Below are 19,048 nucleotides of genomic sequence, written 5' to 3' on the forward strand. Positions count from 1 at the left end.
CTTCTTTTTGAATCACAGGTCCACACATTCCGAGGCCCGCACTGGTGTGAATACTGTGCCAACTTCATGTGGGGGCTCATTGCCCAAGGGGTTCGGTGCTCAGGTAGACACAGAACTTTCTTCATCCTTTTCTATTTATATCAAGTGACATAATGTTGAGCTGGAGATCATTTCTCCAGAGGTCGGAAACAGATCCAGATTAGTTCAAGAGTCTGGCTTTCTGGAAGGTTCAAGTCATCTCTGTGCTTAATGGAGAACTGTTCTAGGTGTCTGCTGAAACAAAAAGGAAATATCATGTTTATGCAAGAAAAGAAAAACATCCAAGCAAGTACATTTCCTTATGAACCTTCCTGCCACCCAAAATAGGCAGCAGTCCTTAAAAGAAAAAGAAATCAATTCCAATGGAATGGCAAAGATAGAAAAACCACATTTCTTTCCCATCCCTACTTTATTACAAAAGGCAAGACATGAAAACAGAAATACTGGTGAACCTTTGCCACACACCAGGCATTGAGTTGAGCACTTTCTATTTATCATGCCATTTAGCCTCACCAACAGACCTTAAAGAGATACAATTATTCTCCCCACTGAACGGATGAAGAAACTGAGGCTTAAAGGTAGTTGTTAATTGCTCTTGGCCACATAGTAAGTGGTGGAAAATTGATTCAGCTCCAGAACCCATGCTCAGAATTTCTCTGCTATCAGATTAGCTGTGCAACTAAAGACCTTGATTGGATATCACATATTTTCAAAGCATTTTGAAACCCTGGGTGTTTTTCTACCTAGAACTGGGCACACACACCCGGTGTTAATGGCACATAACACATCTTATTAAAATACAGCTAACAAAAGAGCAAAGAATTGCCAAACTAGTGTGTAACTAGTGTGGCTTCCTAATTCATCTCACCACACTTTTTCTGGCAAGCAGTCCTGGCCAGGAGCAAGAATTGCCTCCTGTGCTATACTGATTGGGTTTCCACCAACACCATGATTGATTTCTTCCTTGCTAGGGAATGATTTTTTAAAAAAAATTCTTACAGAGCATTTAAAATAAAATAAGCTAATGATACTACGTTAAGATAATCTATTTTACCATACTGCCCATTTTGGTTCAAAGGACTGTGAGACCTTAAATCCTTTCTCTGTTCAGAAGAAGCCACCTTAGCTTCTACTGTGTAGATACAACCGGTAGTGGTACCTGGAGGTTCAGGTATTGGTTGTGTATGTGGTTTACCGCTACCTGCCCCCATCACAGATGAGACAAGCAGCAAACAGGCTCAGAGACAGCCTCTCTAGGAATGTTCCAGATACCCCAATGAACACAAAAGACTTACTCACCTGGGAGTTACGAAGCATCTCACAGCTCAACCACTGATTAAAATGGTAGACCATCTGAATCACCCAGTGGTAATTAATTCAGGCTGTCCAGATTATACCTACCAGAAATATCCTCATTGCGGATATTAACCAAATTGAGCAGCAAATTGGTCCAAAGAGAACAAAACTCTAGAATTTGGATTAGCTGTGAATAGCAACCTTTTCTGGGATAAAAAGTGTTTGTTTTTTCTGTTTTTTTTTTACTTAAACATATTCTGAGGTTATAATGTTAATATTCTCTAGTGGCCACTGTTTGGCCTCACAATTTCCTCTGAGCAGCAGGAAAATCAAAACCTGATCATTGTTTTCCATATTTTAAGTATTTTTTAAAATGAACTAGACTTTATTTATAGCATATGGAGTTATAGTAGTTTGCAAATACTGAATATTTTTATATATTGTAAAACACATTAATTTTAACAAAATGTCATTATTCAACTCTAACAAAAAATGCTGCTGCTTCAGATCTTAAAATGGAGTTTATATGGAAATTAAAAATAGAATCATCACATAATCCAGCAATTCCACTTCTGAGTCTCTATCCAAAAGAACTGAAAGCAGGCACTCAAACAGATATTTGTCCACCTGTGTTTATAACAGCACTATTCACAGTAGCCAAAAGGTAGAAGCAACCCAAGTATCCATCAATAGATAAAACAAAATGTGCTATGTCAATACCATGGGGTATCACCCAGCCTTAAAAAAGTAAGGAAATCCTGTCATATCTTGTAATACTAACGAACCTTAAGGACATCCTGCTAAGCAAAATGAGCCAGTCACAAAAGGACAAATGCTAATGATTCCACTTATATGATTTTCACTTTCCAGTAATCAAATTCATAGAAATGGAAAGTAGAATGTGGTTGCCAGGGGAAGGAGGGTCTGGGGAGTTACTGTTTAACGAGTAGAGTTTCAGTTTTGGAAGCTGATGGTTCTGGAGATGGATGGTGGTGACAGTTGCTCACAACGTAAAGGTACTTAATGCCTCTTGAACTGTACACCCAGAAATGGTTAAAATGGTGAAATTCATGTTAGGTATATTTTATCACAACTTTAAAAATTTTGTCTTCAAAGACACTTATCAGAACTTAATAAAACTTACTAAAGGAAATAACAAGAATAGCTGGCCAGGTATCCTTATATTTTCTCACAAATTTGTTTTTTTTTTTTTTAATTTAACTCTTAGCAGGTAATGTTCACTGCACTTCAGAGTTTACACAGATTATTCAGTTGATCCTTATAATAATCCTAGCAGTAGATGCTAATATCATCCCTATTTTATAAAAGAGAATCCAAACAAGAAAACAAACCAGTTCTATTTGGTTCACTTTGCCCAAATTTACATATACAAATAGATCTATCAAAATACCATTGAAGTTTACTTGAGCTGTGTTGAATTTCTCATGTTGATAAAACCAAGATGATTTAGAACTGGTTTTTCCTTTGAAAGGAGGGTGGACAGAACTCAGCCTAAAAATTACACGAAAACCATGTAATGATTTTGCAAAAATTTTTTTTGATGATTTTATGAAAGTTTAGATTTTCTCAAATCCTTGGTATGGATGGTTAAGTGCTTTTTTGTTATTTGTTAAATAGCTGGTGACAATATTCATTATTATATATATGTAATATATATATATATATATATGTTTTGAATAGACAGCACATCAACTTTGAACAACTTAAGCATTAAATTTTTATTTTCCAGACTGTAGACTGTGTCTTGTCATTATTAGAGAAATTCTGTCAGTGGATACCAACTGCTAACAAGGTTTTTAATGTGTTCATTGAACTTAAAAGTACCTTTTTAGCTTTGGATCTTGATATGAGCTTTATAAATAATTAATCATCAAGTTATGTGGCATTGTTCTGAATTGTAAACTCTCAGGTACCCCCACTGGTGTCTAGTTAGACATTATTTCCACTCACAGGTGTCAAAATAAGGCAAGTAGAAAGAAAAATGGCCAAACCAAACTGCCCAACAAGGAGAAGGTACTAGAAACTATGGGCAACTCTCCAGGAAATGGGAAGGAGATGCCAATGGTCATGGGTCCCTCAGACCAAAGATTAAAGATTCCTACAGAGAGAGTTATCATGTCTTCCACAAAAGGAAAATCTAAGACTTTAGGAAAACAACCTAGCAGAAGTCCTAAGTACCCAAATATGTGGACCCAAAGTTTCCAGTCTGAAAAGAGGGAAAAAAAACATACAGATAACCTAGCTGATTACCAAAACGATCTCAGTGAAATGTTCTATTATTTGTTCTATTATTATGGTCCAGCAACAGAAAAAGCTGAGAAAAAATGGAATTATTTAAGTTTTGTGAGTAAAGATGGATCTCATGGAGAGTATCACCTCTACGTGGGATAGGTGTGTTCCAGAAAGATACAGCAAACCCTTGGGTGTTTTCAGTTTTATTTTTGGTAACCTATCATTTGTGCTGGGCTTTGACCAAAGGGCCGGGCAAGGCTAATGTGGCTTCTTTGTTTACAGACTGTGGATTGAATGTACACAAGCAGTGTTCCAAGCATGTTCCCAACGACTGTCAACCTGATCTCAAGAGGATTAAGAAGGTGTACTGTTGTGACCTCACAACACTTGTGAAGGCTCACAATACTCAGAGACCCATGGTGGTAGACATATGCATACGGGAAATTGAAGCAAGAGGTTTGGAAAAGACTCTATACTTATAGTGATTTTGTTTTCACTGTTTGTTTTTACTGTTGTCAAGGAGACTTTTTTATAATTGTTAAATTGACTCTCTCTCCACTATCGATGTTGGGGAGACATTCTGACCCAGCATACACACACACCACACACACACACACACACACACACACACACATACATGCATACACACAGAAATAAGCTAAATCTAGCCATTACATCAGTTTCTGTTTTATACCTAAACCTTGCATGTAGGTATTCAACCCATGTTTGCTAAGCATTTATTATGTGCTACACATTGAGAATATAAAAGTCACAGTTCTCACCTTCCAGAAATCCATATTGTAATATGCAGAATCAGAGGGGTCAGTAAATAAATGTTATGGGTGTGTGCATCCAAAATACCATGGAGTCATAGAGGAAGACATTTCAGTGTTATTTGAGGACAATTCAGGAATGGTTTATGGCAGAAGTAAGATTTGAATTGAGTCTTAAAAAGTCACCCCACTAAATAAGGAGATAAACTGTTGATCAACACATACATTTTATACCATAGAGAAATTCACTGCCAGTATTGGTTCTGTTTATTTCAAAGAAGAGAGTTAAAAGAGTAAAAAGATCTATGCAATGAAAAATAAAGAAGCCATTGAGGAAGGGCACCTGGGTGGCTCAGTTAGTTAGACATCTGACTTGATTTCAGCTTGGGAGGTGATCTCATGGTCTGGGGATCAAGCCCCATAGCAGGTTCCACTCAGCAGGAAGTCTTCTTAAGATTCTCTCTCTCACTCTCCCTCTGTCCCTCCCCTCCACATGCTCTCTCTTTTTTTAAAAGATCTATTTATTCGTTTGAGAGAGGGAGAGATAGAGCAAACAAGCAGGTGGAGGGGCTGGGGGAGAGTAAGAATCCTGAGGCAGACCCCATGCTGACCACGGAGCCTGATGCAGGGCTTGAACCTAGGATCCCAAGTCCTTGACCTGAGCCAAAATCAAGAGTTGGCAGCTCAACCAACTGAGCCACCCAAGCGCCCCAATGAATAAATATTTAAAAAAGAAGAAGGCACAGAAAATAGAAACATTTCAATGAAAAGGTTCTCTATAGTATGCTTGAGTCACCCTTCCTTTATCTATGTTTTGTTTGGCTACTCCTCAGTATCAGAATGTTCAGTGAGATGGTGGGTTGAGTCTGGTTGGGGAGAACTTGGATTGCTGGATATAACTTGGATAATTGGACCATGTATAAAGCCCAGAGGCTTTAACCATTTTTGCCATGTAGGTACTCTGCTAGAGTTGGTATCCATTATTGTGTCCAAACTGGTGTAATGTATTCTACAGATTATTTATGCATTGGCTAACTACTACATTCTTTCCAAAAGAAGACAAAAGAGGACATTATAAGCTTGTTATCCCAAGCCTTTTAGAGACAGGAAAAATCCCTTTTCCGTGCAGGATGAAAACCAGAGCTGTTCTGTCCCCTTCAGATTTGCTCATTTAATCTCAGATTGTAAGAAGTGCTTGCTGCCTTTTGACTGCTGTGCCTGTCAGCTTAGTGGGTGCTTTGGGATCTGGTGAAGGTATTGCTGCAGGGCCTGGGCTGAGTAAGAGTTAAGACGGGGTGCCCTGACCCTGGGTGAGATGCTGGGGGAGTATCCCTGGCTCCTATCATTGAGAGGGCTCTGCAATTGGGGGTCAGATGATCAGCCTCCCTGGAGCCTCAACTCAGGACCCCAGCTTCTCTGGAGAAGCTGGGATCATCTCATAATGATCCTCATCAGAAGCGACTGATAGATAACTCAGGCAGAGTTACCACCGTGTCTGACATCTTACGTGTCCGTGGGGAGCACGGCATGAAGCATGCCTGGAACAAGAGCTAGAATGGCACAGATCAGGAATTTATGCCAGGGGACTGAAAGCAAAGGGATTGGAGCTGCAGGCATTAGCATCCTGCGCATGTGAGCAGAATCAGAGAATGGGCTGGAAGAAATTCACATGACTCCCATCCTCTGCCTCATTGCCACCCCTGCCAAAGTCTTACCTCACTTCCATCCATGGCAAATTCCTTATTGTTCTGCAAATGCTCTTTCATGGCCATTTGTTTCTGCATGATGTGGCAGGACGAAAAGATCACGGACGTGGAGTTAGATTCCCAGCCCTGTCTCACACTCACTGTGGCACGACCTTGGCCAAGTTACCTGCCCCATTTGAATATGTTTTCTCACCCATAAAGTGAATGGAATCAGTCATAAGCTGACTGTGAGAGTTGAAATGAGTTGATCCATATAAATGACCTAGCACAGGGCCCAGCATAGAGGACTCAAACTATGTTCTTCCTTTTGCCTTTTCTTGGAATGGCCACCTATCCTAACTCCACCTCCAAATGTGTCTGTCTACCACCTTACTTCACCCATGTGTCTCAGTGCTATCACAGAGACCCCAAACCTTAGTGTCTATAACAAGATAGAAATTTGTTTCTCTCTCCAGTAACAATCCAGACACTGGGAGCAGTCTAGGGCTAGGTGAGCAGCACCCCAGGGGCAGGAGCCCAGGCCCCGCAACTTGTTGCCTGCCATCCTCGTGAGCTGCTTTCATCTGCATGGTCCCAAGTGGTTACCACCTTCTCCTCTGCATTCCAACCAAGGGCAGAAGGGCATGCTCTTTCTCTCCAAGTCCACAACCATGGCACTATATACATCACTTCTGCTCTCTTTCTATTAGCCAGAATTTACTGGCCATGGCCACGGATGTTGTTCTAATCGAAGGTTCCATTGCAGCTGAGGAAGAGGAGAGTTGATATTACAAGGAGAGCTGGAAGCCTCTGCTACTCTGGCAAACTCTAGTCCATCTTTCATGACTCCTTGAAAGATTAGCTCTTCTGTAAGACCTTCCCCACAAACAGTCAAGGATTAGTGTTCACAGTACTGTGCTCCCATGTGCCATGGCATCCTCACCCATGTGCCACGGCATCCTCACCCATGTTGCATGCACGCATTACATGTACTGAGGCACGCTTACATGTACTGCCAACTAGAAGAGGATGACTCCAGGTCTTCTCTTGTGGGCCAGCCAGTTGATCAGTATTGGCAGCCTGGGCAACTGTACTGAGTCGAGTTCTGAGAGTGAGTGGGGCTCAGTGGGAGATGGAGCCAAGGTCAGGGAAGGTCTCTTACAGTCCCAGGAGGAAGAGCAGCGGGGTTGATGCTGTGCAGTTGTTCTCTGATGCAGACCCTTATAGATGGCAGATAGCATACCCCTGATCCATGTTGCCCTAATGAAGAACAGAAAAGTGTGTTGTTAAGAGCTTGACAAGTGTATACCGCACCAGTTCTATCAGCTATTTGTTTGCTTGTTCTTGCTGTAGCTGGAGTTTGATAGTACCTGGCTTCTGACCTGCTAGGTCTGGAATCTGGCCCTCTATCCCTTCTGATGCTTTTGGGACCTGGCTAGGCCTTAGGACATTTCTTAATAAATCAATAAGATCTAGGAGCAGAAACAACATTTCTGTCTCAGCCTAAGTATACAGTGGTCATGTTTCCAGAATCATCACTAAAATTTTATTTTTCTCTAATGTATGAACATTTATTTGAAGGTATAATAATTAAATCAATCGTATTGAGTTAAACATTGAGCATATTATCATAATTATAATTAAACATAAACATAAAAGGCTATAAAATTCAGATTGTTTCAATAAAATCAAGATAGTATGCAAGCATCCACGTATGTATGTGTTCCTAGCACAGCCCTGCATGCACATGGGATAAGATGATGCTGGGGAGGAAGCAGGTTGATGCCTGGGGCAGTGAAATCTAATCCAGCAGCCTGATGAATGAGGAAGCAGGAGACCATGGTTGATGAGAATCTTAAACAGGCATCTAGTTTGCAAAGCCAGGCAGGAAGAAGACCAGAGCCCTGAGGTCTCTACTGCACCACAAGCACATCCAGACAGACTTGCCTGGAAACTGAGATGGACAAGTCCACTTCTGACATGATCGTGTATAATATACAAGAGCCCTGGCTCTCATTTGCTCATTTCCTGATACTGTACAATGTAAATACAGAATTAGAAATTAGAGTCATTTGTAGATGTTTCAGGGAACTAAAGTCTCTTTTTATCAACAGGATTGAAGTCAGAAGGCCTTTACAGAGTCTCTGGGTTCACTGAACACATCGAAGATGTCAAGATGGCATTTGACAGAGGTGGGCTTGTGCTTTTCTGAATGCTGGGTAACCTATCCTTAGCACCCTTTCTCTTGGAACCAGACTTTATTCATAGTGCAGATGGGTTTCAGAGCTACTGAGAGCTATTCCTCAGGAAGCCAAGGAATAAGTGTCTCCTTAAAAGTTTTAGACCAGGGACCAGATGGAAATGTGAGTTTAAAATATGGGATGCCTGGGTGGCTCAGCGGTTAAGTGCCTGCCTTTGGCCCAGGGAGTGATCCCGCAGTCCCAGGATTGAGTCCTGCATTGGGCTACCTGCATGGAGCCTGCTTCTCCCCTCTGCTTGTGTCTCTGCCTCTGTGTGTGTGTGTGTGTGTGTGTCTTTCATGTATAAATAAATTTTTAAAAATCTTTTAAAAATTGTATTAAAATACTTCTTGGATGGGCAGCCATCATTTGGTGCCCTTATGATTCTTGATTTGGTGGCCAAACATTTATGGTCAGTCCACGTGGCACCAGAGTGTCCTTACACCCCCAACCATGGATCTCTGTGACTCTTTTCCTTCTCCCAAAACTCCAAATAAAACAGCATAGGATGGCAGTATGCCCAGCACTGAAATAAGGGAAGCCAGGGGAAGTTTAGAAGGTAACACCTTAAAAAAAAAAAAAAGAAGAAGAAGGTAACACCTTTTGTTATTTATTTATTTTTAAAGATGCTCTCTAGGCCATACTATCTCTTAGGTCAAAGAACTTGGGAGCTCGTTAAAAAATGCAGATTGCCAGGGGACTCATTCCGAAAGCTGAGCTCAAGAATCTGTATTTTCTTATTAGTTAATTTTTATTCAATTTATTTTTTTAAAAAATCAGCTCACCCATTTCTCTCACCCCTCACAGCTTGTCTCCTGAAACCACCAATCTGTTCTTTGTATGTATGAGCTTTATTTTGTTTTGTTTTGTTTTAGATTCCGTGTATAAGAGAGCTCATACAGTATTTGTCTTTCTCTGTCTGACTTCTTTCATTTAGCATAATTCCCTCGAAGTCTATCCATGTTGCCACAAAAGGCAAGATTTCTCTTTTTCTTATGGCTGAATAGTATTCCATCATTTATACACCACATCTTTTCTATATTCATCCATCAGTGGACAATTAGATTGCTTCCATATCTTGGCTTTTGTGAATAATGCTGCAGTGAACATGAGGGTGCATATATCTTTCCAAATTAGTGTTTCTATTCTATATTTCTACTGAATAGTCCAAATAATTGTAGTAAAGCCAATCAAGGGATATAACCCCTAGCCTACTAGTTAGAACTTTCACTCTGTAGAACAGTAGACAGGTCTCTGATGATCTGGCCACCCTATCTTTTCAGGCTCAGGGCCAATTTCTCTGCCCTGTATACTTTATGCCCCAGATTTACTGAAATACACCTCACCTGTTTTCATGAACAACTACCTTGGCTCACATTGGACTGTCCATCTAGAATGTGTTCACATCCCTGGCAAACACTTACCTATTGATCAGGTGTCCACTCAAGTCTTTCCTCTTTTCTGAATCCTCCCTGAGTACCTCAAGCTGACCTAAGAGTCCCATTGCCCTTTCCTCTGTCCACTTCCAGCCCCTGTGTTTTCACATATCTCCAGCCTAGCAAGCTTCCCGTTTCCTTGTAACCGTGGAGTTGCATGCCTGACTCCTAGACAGACTAGAGCCATTTGAAGGGAATATATCTTTTCTTCTCTGATTCATCAGAGCTTAACAGTGCCTGGCACACGGTCCAGTCTCAATAGATATTTGTTAAATATGTAAATAATGGGATCGGATAACCCATCTACCGCACTCACTGTTTTCTGTACACCAGCTTTTTTTTTATCCTTAGAACCAAATTTGCTAAGACGTTTGTACTTTATTTCAATTCTCTATGTCAAAGAAAATGCTAACCATCTCAATATGATTGAAACTACCGTATCCAAAAACTTTAGTCTGTGACAGTTAAGTTGGACTGATTTTTACTAATGGTAAAACAAAAAGTCAAAGAATGTCTTCAGAATGACTGCAAACACGGTTAGAATATAACGTTACCCATACCTGAGGGAAGGTCAGAGTTTCCCAGATTAAAGCCTCAGGGACAGAAGAGAAAGAACCAAGATAAAAGTAAAACGTCAGCGAGCCTGCAAGAGACGAGAGAAACTGAAGACATTGGCAGTTATGTTGTGTATGTGATCTTCAAATCCAAATCCAAAGAATACTGGTGCAGCTATATAAAAGCTTGATTTTTTATTATTATTTCACATTAGATTGTTATTCTCTTATGAACGTTTCTGTCTCAAACATAAAACTTACTATGCTAAGTTTCTCCCCAGCAAATTACCAGAGGCTGAGCCCCCAAAGAACTATAAGAAGTTGATTTCACACCCTTTTTGGCTTCGCTTACCCTCAGACCCAAAATCACTCTCCCCAAACTTCTTTTTGTTACTTCCCGCACGTCGGTGTTATTAGAAGCGAGAGGAGTCAGTTGGGACTTGTCCGGGCACATTGCATTCACTGTAGGATCTTTTTTTCTTTCTTCCTGGGCATGCTTTCACTTGGCGAAATAGGTCCTAATTAGGAATTGGATCATTGATTGTTTTTCAGATGGTGAAAAGGCAGATATATCTGCCAACATCTACCCAGACATAAACATCATCACTGGAGCCCTTAAACTATACTTCAGAGACTTACCCATTCCTGTTATCACCTATGACACCTATCCCAAATTTATTGAGGCAGCAAGTAAGTACTGAGAACTAATTTTTTATTTGTACCAAACTGTTAAGTATAATGCTTTTAACTTCAAGAAAATTAAAACTCAGAACTGTTTCATTCATTCCATGGGCACTGGCTTTGCCAAGCAAGGGCACAATGGTACAGCTAAGTGAAAACCAGTCAGAGTCCACCGGCTGAGTTGAGCCAGTACCAAGCCGACTCCACTCGGCCAAAGCTGGGCACTGGGCAGTTCTCTCTCCCCTTTGTCCCTTCCATGCTGGGAACTGGCACAGTCGGGGATACTCAGTTATATGTCAAAAGCAAAAATGTTTCTATGGTAAAAAAAAAAATCAGATATTCTTCAATGAGGACCAAATAGATTGGCTACTTTCGTCCATTAAGCACACTCATTGGTAATCAATTAAAGTTATACCCCAAGATTTGTCCACCAATGTTCAAAACTGGTATTACTATGTCAAGTACTATCCAGGACCTCTCAATTATATCCTCTAGATTAAGCTTCTCATCTACCTAGGGGGCAAATATCGTAATCCCATTTCACAGGGCAGGAAAGCTAGTCTCGGAGAGCTGAGCTCATAGGGCCGGGGACAGAACATCATCATTGCTGGTCTTCTTTCAGACCATGGTCGCTCATTCAGTATTTGGCACTTGGGTTGACTGCTGTCAGGAGAAAGGACCATATTGGGATGGGAGGTAAGGGGTCAGAGGGTGGGAAGTGGTGTTGCACTTTGCCCAGGAAAATGGGAAGGAAAGGGAGAGTCAGATGCTAGAATGCATGACACAGAAATCAAACACACTTTGAGGAATTTTTTTATGAAAAATATCATTGAAGGTAAATATAATAAGATGCCTGATGAGGATAAATGTGGGCCAGATGGGATTAGTGCAAGATGCACTCTCCTGATGAGGTATGGCCCCACTTCCTGGTAAGAGCATACTTTCCTGGGTCCTGGTGGTCCTAGGTGAAGAAGGTTCTGGCAGGTGGGTCTCCTGTGCCCCAGGAGGAACAGCAGGAGAACTTTCTTTGAATGGCTGCCAATACCTATCAGAGACCTAAAAAGCAGAAGCATGCATGTTTCCTCCCTTTGTGAATATGCTTAGTATCTACTTCCTAACCTGGACTGTTAGCGGGGTTCAGCACTTTGGTGAGAAGTGCCATTAACGCAAGCTGAGTTGGTAGGCTCATGGGCCAGAGCCCTCATGTTGTAGAGTGTATTCAGTTACGGAGCCTTCCAGTCATACAACTTCCAGAGAATGCTACCAAGTGTGATCTAGTTTAAAGCTCGTGATAGTGAGATCTCTAGCAAGTCCAGCATTCAGAAGATGGGCAAAGCAGTTTGTGCCACTGGTAAACATCTACAGGGCTGCAGATTCCTGGCGGGGGAGAGGGCGGGGGGGTGACTAGGACTATGCCCACCCTCCCATCATCCACCCAGCGGACGTTCAATACATGTGTGGTTTCCAACCCCAATCATTTCTGGAATAAGGCAAGACACAAATGGATGGACTAGTTTAAATGAAATGTTACCCAAAATTGCATGAACTTATTAAGACTTCCCCTCCATCTGTAACCAGAACAAACCAAATTTCTTGTTACTTCACTGAAAACTTGAATGTGGCAGCGCTGTATCAACTCCTTATGTGTATTCCTACAGAAATCTCCAACGCAGATGAGAGACTGGAAGCCGTCCATGACGTGCTGATGCTGCTGCCCCCTGCCCACTATGAGACCCTCCGATACCTGATGATCCACCTCAAGAAGTAAGCTCACACCTCCTTGACACGTCTTCTGTCAACTGCGCCTGCCTGGGACAGTGACTGTGTTAGGAAGAGTTCACAACCCTCCCTCACCCGCTGAGAGGACAGACTCTCCTTTAGAGTGAACTATGCTGCCTTTGCGAGGCCTGCCCCATTCATAATTGCTAGAACACTCGCTCTGTGCCAGCAGGTGCACCACACAACTTTATATGTGTTGTGTCTGTGAGGTGGGTATTGTTAGGGGCCTCATATGACAGATGAGATTGCTGACATTTAAGGAAGTAAAATAACCGATGGGAAAAGAGGTAAAGTGAAGCCAGGATTGAAATCCAGGCAGTCCAAACGAGAGCCCATGCTCTGCCTTAACCATTCGTCTACGCTGCCTCCGTATCTGCATCTGCCTCCCACATAAGCCCCATATTCTGTGTTCTGGTCTTCCTCTTTCAGCTCATTCTAGTTCCAGACTCCTGAACCTGCCTTCTTCCGGGCAAGCACATTCCCATTCTAATCCCTTGGTTTTCTTGATGTATTGGTGACCTACCACCAAGTAAGAAATTGTCCCAAAAGTTGGAGGCTTAAAACAATAAATATTTGTTATCTCACAGTCTCTGTGATCAGGAACCCAGGTGTGGCTTAACTGGCTGCCTCTGGCTCAAAGCCTATAATCAGGCTAGGGCTGAACGGACAGCCAGGCTGCAATCTCATGTAAAGGCTCTACTAGGGGGCACCTGGGTGACTCAGATGGTTAAGTCTCTGCCTTTGGCTCAGGTCATGATCTCAGGGTCTTGGGTCAGTGGAGAGTCTGCTTCTCCTTCTCCCTCAACTAGCGGACAATGCTCTTCCAAGTTCACTCATGGGGTGGCTGGCTGGATTCAGTTCCTCGGAAGCTGTGTGACTGGAGGCCTCATTTTCTTGCTGACTCTTTGCTAGAGGCCACCCTCAGTTCACTGCCATGTGGGTCTCCCCATGGGCAGTTCACAAAATGGCAGCTGGCTTTCCTCAGAGCCAGTAAGCAAGAACACCCAAGACAAAAGATACAGTCTTTCTGTAACCCAATCTCAGAAGTGATATCCAGCTGCTTTTGCTATATTCTGTTGGTTAGAAGTAAGTCGCTACTGTCTGGCCCATGAGCTCGGGGAAGGGTTTATATAAGAGTATGAATTTCAGGAAGCAGGAATCACTGTGAGCCATCTCAGAAAGTATCTACCATGGAGAGCTATCCACTACCTTATGTGTGACAGCACCTAAGACAGGTGGAGATGTTTGGGTATTTACAGGACACTAGAGCCTCTGGTTCCAAACTCTTTTACCCCAACTGTGGATCTCTTTCCTTCACTGTACATATATAATGAGGTCAGTGAGTTGGTCTTTGAGATATTGGAGGGCTCAGGGCATTTCTGTGTGCTCTCCTCTATGTTTTTAGAAGACACATAGCAGTGGCCCATTCTTAGAAAAATGAACCAAAAGTTGTCTGCACTGACTACAGATCCATTCAATAAATGAAAGGAAGCAAGTTGATAATACTGTATAAACACTAGGTGTTAAAGTTTTTGTTTTTTTTCCTTTATAAAACATATATTGTTGCTTTTATTCATGGTGATCAGAGCCATAATAACATTTAGCTCAGAGACTTTCCATTTTGATTAATTTATTGAATTTAAGAGTATGAGTAATTTTTGGATAAGTAACAGACTATGAATGCCAGCCTGGCTTTTAATTAGCTATAAATTATTTCTTTAGGAAGAAATTAGTTCTAATTGTTATTGTTTGGAAGGCAAAGTATCATTATTAGGGAAAATGCTGATATGTCCCAGTTGATACTTTAATGCCAATAATTTAGTATTTTTATCATGGAGGGTTTGCTATCCATCTTGTTTGGCCAGGCATGGTGCCTGACTTAACGGGAAGATGTGAACTCTTTGTGAAGAATGTTCCTTTTTCCTACCTCCTTAGCTTTGCAACATGAAAATAATGCAAGCTGAATTCCTAGAAGAATACTTCCTAAAGTATTCTTCCTAAAAGAATACTAAGTAGCCAATCTTAATTAGCTCCAAGAAAATAGAAACAAAGGGATGACCTTCTTTGTAGAATCTAAACATGTTTTAATTATATTTTTCCCTGCTACAGAGAACCTATAGTCCTTTAGATCTATTACAAACATCCAAAAAAACCTCAATTCCTTAAGAATCTAGGAGACTGTAATTTTATCCCACTAGGAAGGTATTAAGCCAACTCTGGAGTTTGACTTTTATTCTTAAAGGCTTTGCTGTTCTCATCTGGATGTTGAAATGATGATTTTCAATTCCAACAATAATTACTGCTCCAGACCTCATCCTGTGGGAACTAGAAATAATGTCCAACTGCTTTCCTGTTTGGCCACATTCCAGCCATTCCCCTGTCCCGTGATAATGGTCTGGCTATTCCTACACTCGTGGCAGCCCCATCCTACAGTAACCTTGCTCCTTGGACGCTGGGCTGCCAGCAGACCAGGAGTCTGCAATCAGCTTCCCTGCTTGTGAGCACGCAGACCAGTGGGAAGAAGCTATGGGAAAGAGAAGACTTCCACACAAGCTTAGACTAAAATCCCTCTGCACTATGGGTCAGCTAAGAATCTGCTGCCCCTTCCAACCAATATTCCCCTAATCACAGTTCCACATTTCTGTAGTAAGAAGGACTGATTTTCTCTTTTTACATATATTTTTAAAATGTTATTTATTTGAAAGAGAGAGAGATAGAGAGGGAGAGCACAAGTAGGGAGTAGGTACAGAGGAGAGGGGAGCTCAATACAGGGCTCAATCCCAGGACCCCGGGATCATGACCTAAGCCCCAGGCAGACACTTAACCAACTGAGCCACCCAAGTTGTCCCTGAGTTTCTAATTATAAATATGTGTCTATACCAGATTCACTAAGTAATTCATTTCCACTGCCTAAATGCAATGTCAATAATCTAAGAAAAATAAAGTCACCTTTAAAAAAAAATACTTATTTTAGAAAGAAGAGAGCATGTGAGAATGTGAGCAGGGGGAGGGACAGAGGGAGAGGGACAAGCAGACTCACTGAGCCTAAAGTGGGGCTCCATCCCATGATCATGGAGGAGGTCATGGCCTAAGCCAAGATCAAGAGCCATGCATTTAACTGACTGAGCCACCCAGGTGCCCCCAGAAAATTATCTTTTTAAAAATACTTAAAAAAATTTTTTTAAAATTCATTTGACAGAGAGAGAGAGCACAAGCAGAGGGAGCAGCAGAGGGAGAGGGAGAGGCAGGCTCCTCGCTGAGTGGGGAGCGTGGGGCTCCATCCCAGGATCCCAAGACCGTGACCTGAGCCAAAGGCAGACAATTAACCATCTAAGCTAACCGGCCCTCCCCCACCCTCACTGCCCCCGGAGTGCTTTTCTATAGTTCTGATTCTTAGTCTTCTTTTACAACTTACTAAACCAGAGAAATTGGTGGGAGCATACGTGCATAATCAGTATATCAATTTGTCTGCAAGTCCGTGTAATGTGTCTGTGTATATGTCTGTTTTGCAGGGTGACTATGAATGAGAAGGACAATTTCATGAATGCTGAAAATCTGGGGATCGTGTTTGGGCCCACACTGATGAGGTCCCCTGAGGACAGCACCCTCACCACCCTCCATGATATGCGGTACCAAAAGCTGATCGTGCAGATTTTAATAGAAAATGAAGATGTTTTGTTTTAGTCCTCCAGGGAAATGAGCCTCATGGCCCCAGCCCCATCTAAGTTGATAAGGCTAGAGGAGTAAAAACATTTCTTACACTTGATTCGTTTTCCAAACAAATGAGAGAATTTCCTGGACCACAGTGGATTTGTCAAGTCGGCTACTGTGTCTCATAGACACTCGCCTCCTCCACGTAAGAACAGCAGGGGTGAGAGTGACCAAAGGCCTCCTCTTGGGTCTTTGCTGTGCCTCCTACATATGCCTGTTTTGCTGGAAGAGTGATTAATAAATCTTTCTTTAACTTATTAAAAAAAAAAAGCCTAGATCTTTAAGCTTCCGTCTTATCAGTAATTAAAGGGAATTTAATTCATAGAGGTACTTGATACAGTTATACATTTTCCACTTACAGAAAGAAGACAATTCTATGTTAAATGTTAAATGAAACTTATATTGTAAAATGTATTTTTATTTTAGCTGCAAGAATGTTACTTTATTTCAGCAAATAGAACTCAATGCAGTGCATTGATTATGACCCTGTGTACCTTGTCCTGCTTCTTGCTGTGATCCCTGAAAAAGTTTACCATGAATGCAGTATTATCTTGACATACCTCTGTCCTTATCAGTGCTTTGCAATGAAAGTTCACCGGCCACCTGTGTCCCTGCTTTTGATAGGTTTTGCTGTTGAGCACTGGCATTTTGCAGTCGTACGGTATATGTTTATAGCAATTGTAGGATGGTCTGAAACATCCACAGATTTTCTTTCCTTAAACATTTTGTGAAATCCCAAAGTATGTTTTGGCTTTGGTCAGAGTCTCTCTGTATCACGTGTGTATATCCCAGAACATGCAGAATGTGGTCATTTTACATAAAATGATGCGGGATGGTTAAATCTGGGCCATGTAAAAAGTTAACACTTTCCCTACGTTCTTTTCGGTCCAGCACTCTGAATTCACCTATTAATGACAATTGTATTTTTGTCACATTTCTGTATTTGTGAAAAGTGAATCTGCAGAAAAATTACTGATTTTTTTCCATTTTTGTTTTATAAACAAGCCTATTTTTAAAAGTAAGAATGAGCAAGTTTGGTTTTTACAAATATTTGTTCCTCCTTGACAAAAGTAGCTCTGTATGGATAATTTAATATGATTTTATCATGATAGTTCCATCTTCTTGGTTATATTTATCTTAGCATGAGCTTTTCACAGCAAGATTTCTATATTTTGTAACATAGGTAAAATTTTAAAGCATCAAAAACTGTAAATCTAAATTTTTTTTCTGAAATCCAACCACAATGTCTTTTCCTCTGATTGTCTAAGATGATCCATGTACTTACTCACTAGTCTTGTTTTGGAGTGACCAGAAGAGAATTACTGTGTGATAAATGAGCTGGAATGAGGAGGGCAGTGCAATTGTTGTCCTGGACAGTCCCAAGGGCTACGCGGATGGACTTCGTTGGCACACCGGGGGGGGGGAGTTAAAATGGTTCTGCTGGGTCCCTGCTATTATTGTTCCTCCCAACTGTACAGATTTGTTTGTTGTAGCTTATGTACTTCTTGATACTGTCAAAAAATTATCTGAAAATGGTTTTATTTTGTGAAGTGAATAATACTTTGTAATTTATGATAGTGTAAATGGAAGGAAAAGCATTAAATGTATTAAATTCTTCTGTCTATCATCCTGGAGTGTGCAAAGAAAATTGGTGTTGGGGAGTGGTGGGGTGGGGGAACAATATTTAAAATATTGCTCCCAGATGGGTTTTGGCAGGAGAGTTTCTAGCATCACCAAAACACAAGGAGGAAACAGAAACATCCCACTGAGTCCCCACCTTGCTGACCAGCCCTCCTCCAGCATCCCTCTGGAGAGCCTGCTTGAAATTAGGATTCTAATGCTCCACCTTCACTGTCTGTAAGACCTGCTGCATTTATGTTTTTTTCATTAAGAGATAATAGCATTTAAGGGAAATCCCTCTAGGTCTTCTGCCAGAGAGCAGAACAAGAGTTTTGCAGCCAGAAAGACTGGAGTTCAAATCCCAGATCTCCCTGTTAGCAGCAGCAGATGACCTTGGGAATTAGTTTGTTCATCTGAAAAACTGGGGAAAATATTCTGGTTGTGACATCTTAGATGAAGTGATGACCTAGAGTAATAGTAATAGTATAGTTATTGCTTCTTATTATTATCATTATTAAGAATGATAACTTAGCAAAGGGAAAAGATATTACCTGGTGTAGAAGGCAGGAGCATGAGACGAAAGGGGCTTGTCCCAGGTTAAATCCAAGTTCAAGTAATAATAAGGGGTATTATAACAAGGTTCTATAATGTGTAATGAGGGTCACCTGACTCCTTTTCTCGAATGTGATTACAACACCTGATCCCATCTCCCTTGCTTTAGTCTGAAGCCTGCTCACCCACCCTTATCTCCCCCACCATCTGGTAGCCTGACATGGCTCCTCTTACCTGGCTTGAAATTCCTACCATTGGAATAACTCTAGTAGTTAAGACCTGAAAGGAGGCAGCATTGTTTCCAGAAACGTACTGCTATTTGTCTACAAGTGGGTTGTGGGAAGTGAGACAGGGGCAGAGTGGGTGGGAGAAGAGAGTTCTGAGGATGGGAGGAGACCCCTTTTCTTTCTCCTATTAACATAAATGGGC

The 19,048-nt window shown here is 41.4% G+C and overlaps 1 protein-coding gene and 1 long non-coding RNA gene across 3 annotated transcripts in view; one reads left to right on the top strand and one right to left on the bottom strand.

Moving 5' to 3' along the window:
* Window positions 1-18,076, top strand: part of CHN2 (chimerin 2) — a 297,968-nt gene extending 279,892 nt beyond the window's left edge. The window contains exons 8-13 of the mRNA XM_055314524.1: window positions 19-103; window positions 3,871-4,044; window positions 8,161-8,238; window positions 10,829-10,966; window positions 12,616-12,721; window positions 16,249-18,076. Of these exons, the coding sequence (XP_055170499.1) occupies window positions 19-103; window positions 3,871-4,044; window positions 8,161-8,238; window positions 10,829-10,966; window positions 12,616-12,721; window positions 16,249-16,420 (753 nt within the window). The 3' untranslated portion in view covers window positions 16,421-18,076. The remainder of the gene's footprint in view (window positions 1-18; window positions 104-3,870; window positions 4,045-8,160; window positions 8,239-10,828; window positions 10,967-12,615; window positions 12,722-16,248) is intronic.
* On the bottom strand, window positions 115-10,804 carry LOC129502761 (uncharacterized). 2 transcript variants are annotated; one of them, XR_008663023.1, is made up of 3 exons: window positions 10,629-10,804; window positions 6,077-7,306; window positions 115-273 (listed from the first exon to the last, which is right to left on the bottom strand). It is a non-coding gene; the product is annotated as an uncharacterized LOC129502761 (long non-coding RNA). The 2 variants fall into 2 exon arrangements; XR_008663022.1 differs by lacking the exon at window positions 10,629-10,804 and adding an exon at window positions 10,283-10,379.
* Window positions 18,077-19,048: the final 972 nt, after the last annotated feature.

Source organism: Nyctereutes procyonoides, unplaced genomic scaffold, assembly GCF_905146905.1.
Source record: "Nyctereutes procyonoides isolate TBG_1078 unplaced genomic scaffold, NYPRO_anot_genome, whole genome shotgun sequence".
NCBI lineage: Eukaryota > Metazoa > Chordata > Mammalia > Carnivora > Canidae > Nyctereutes > Nyctereutes procyonoides.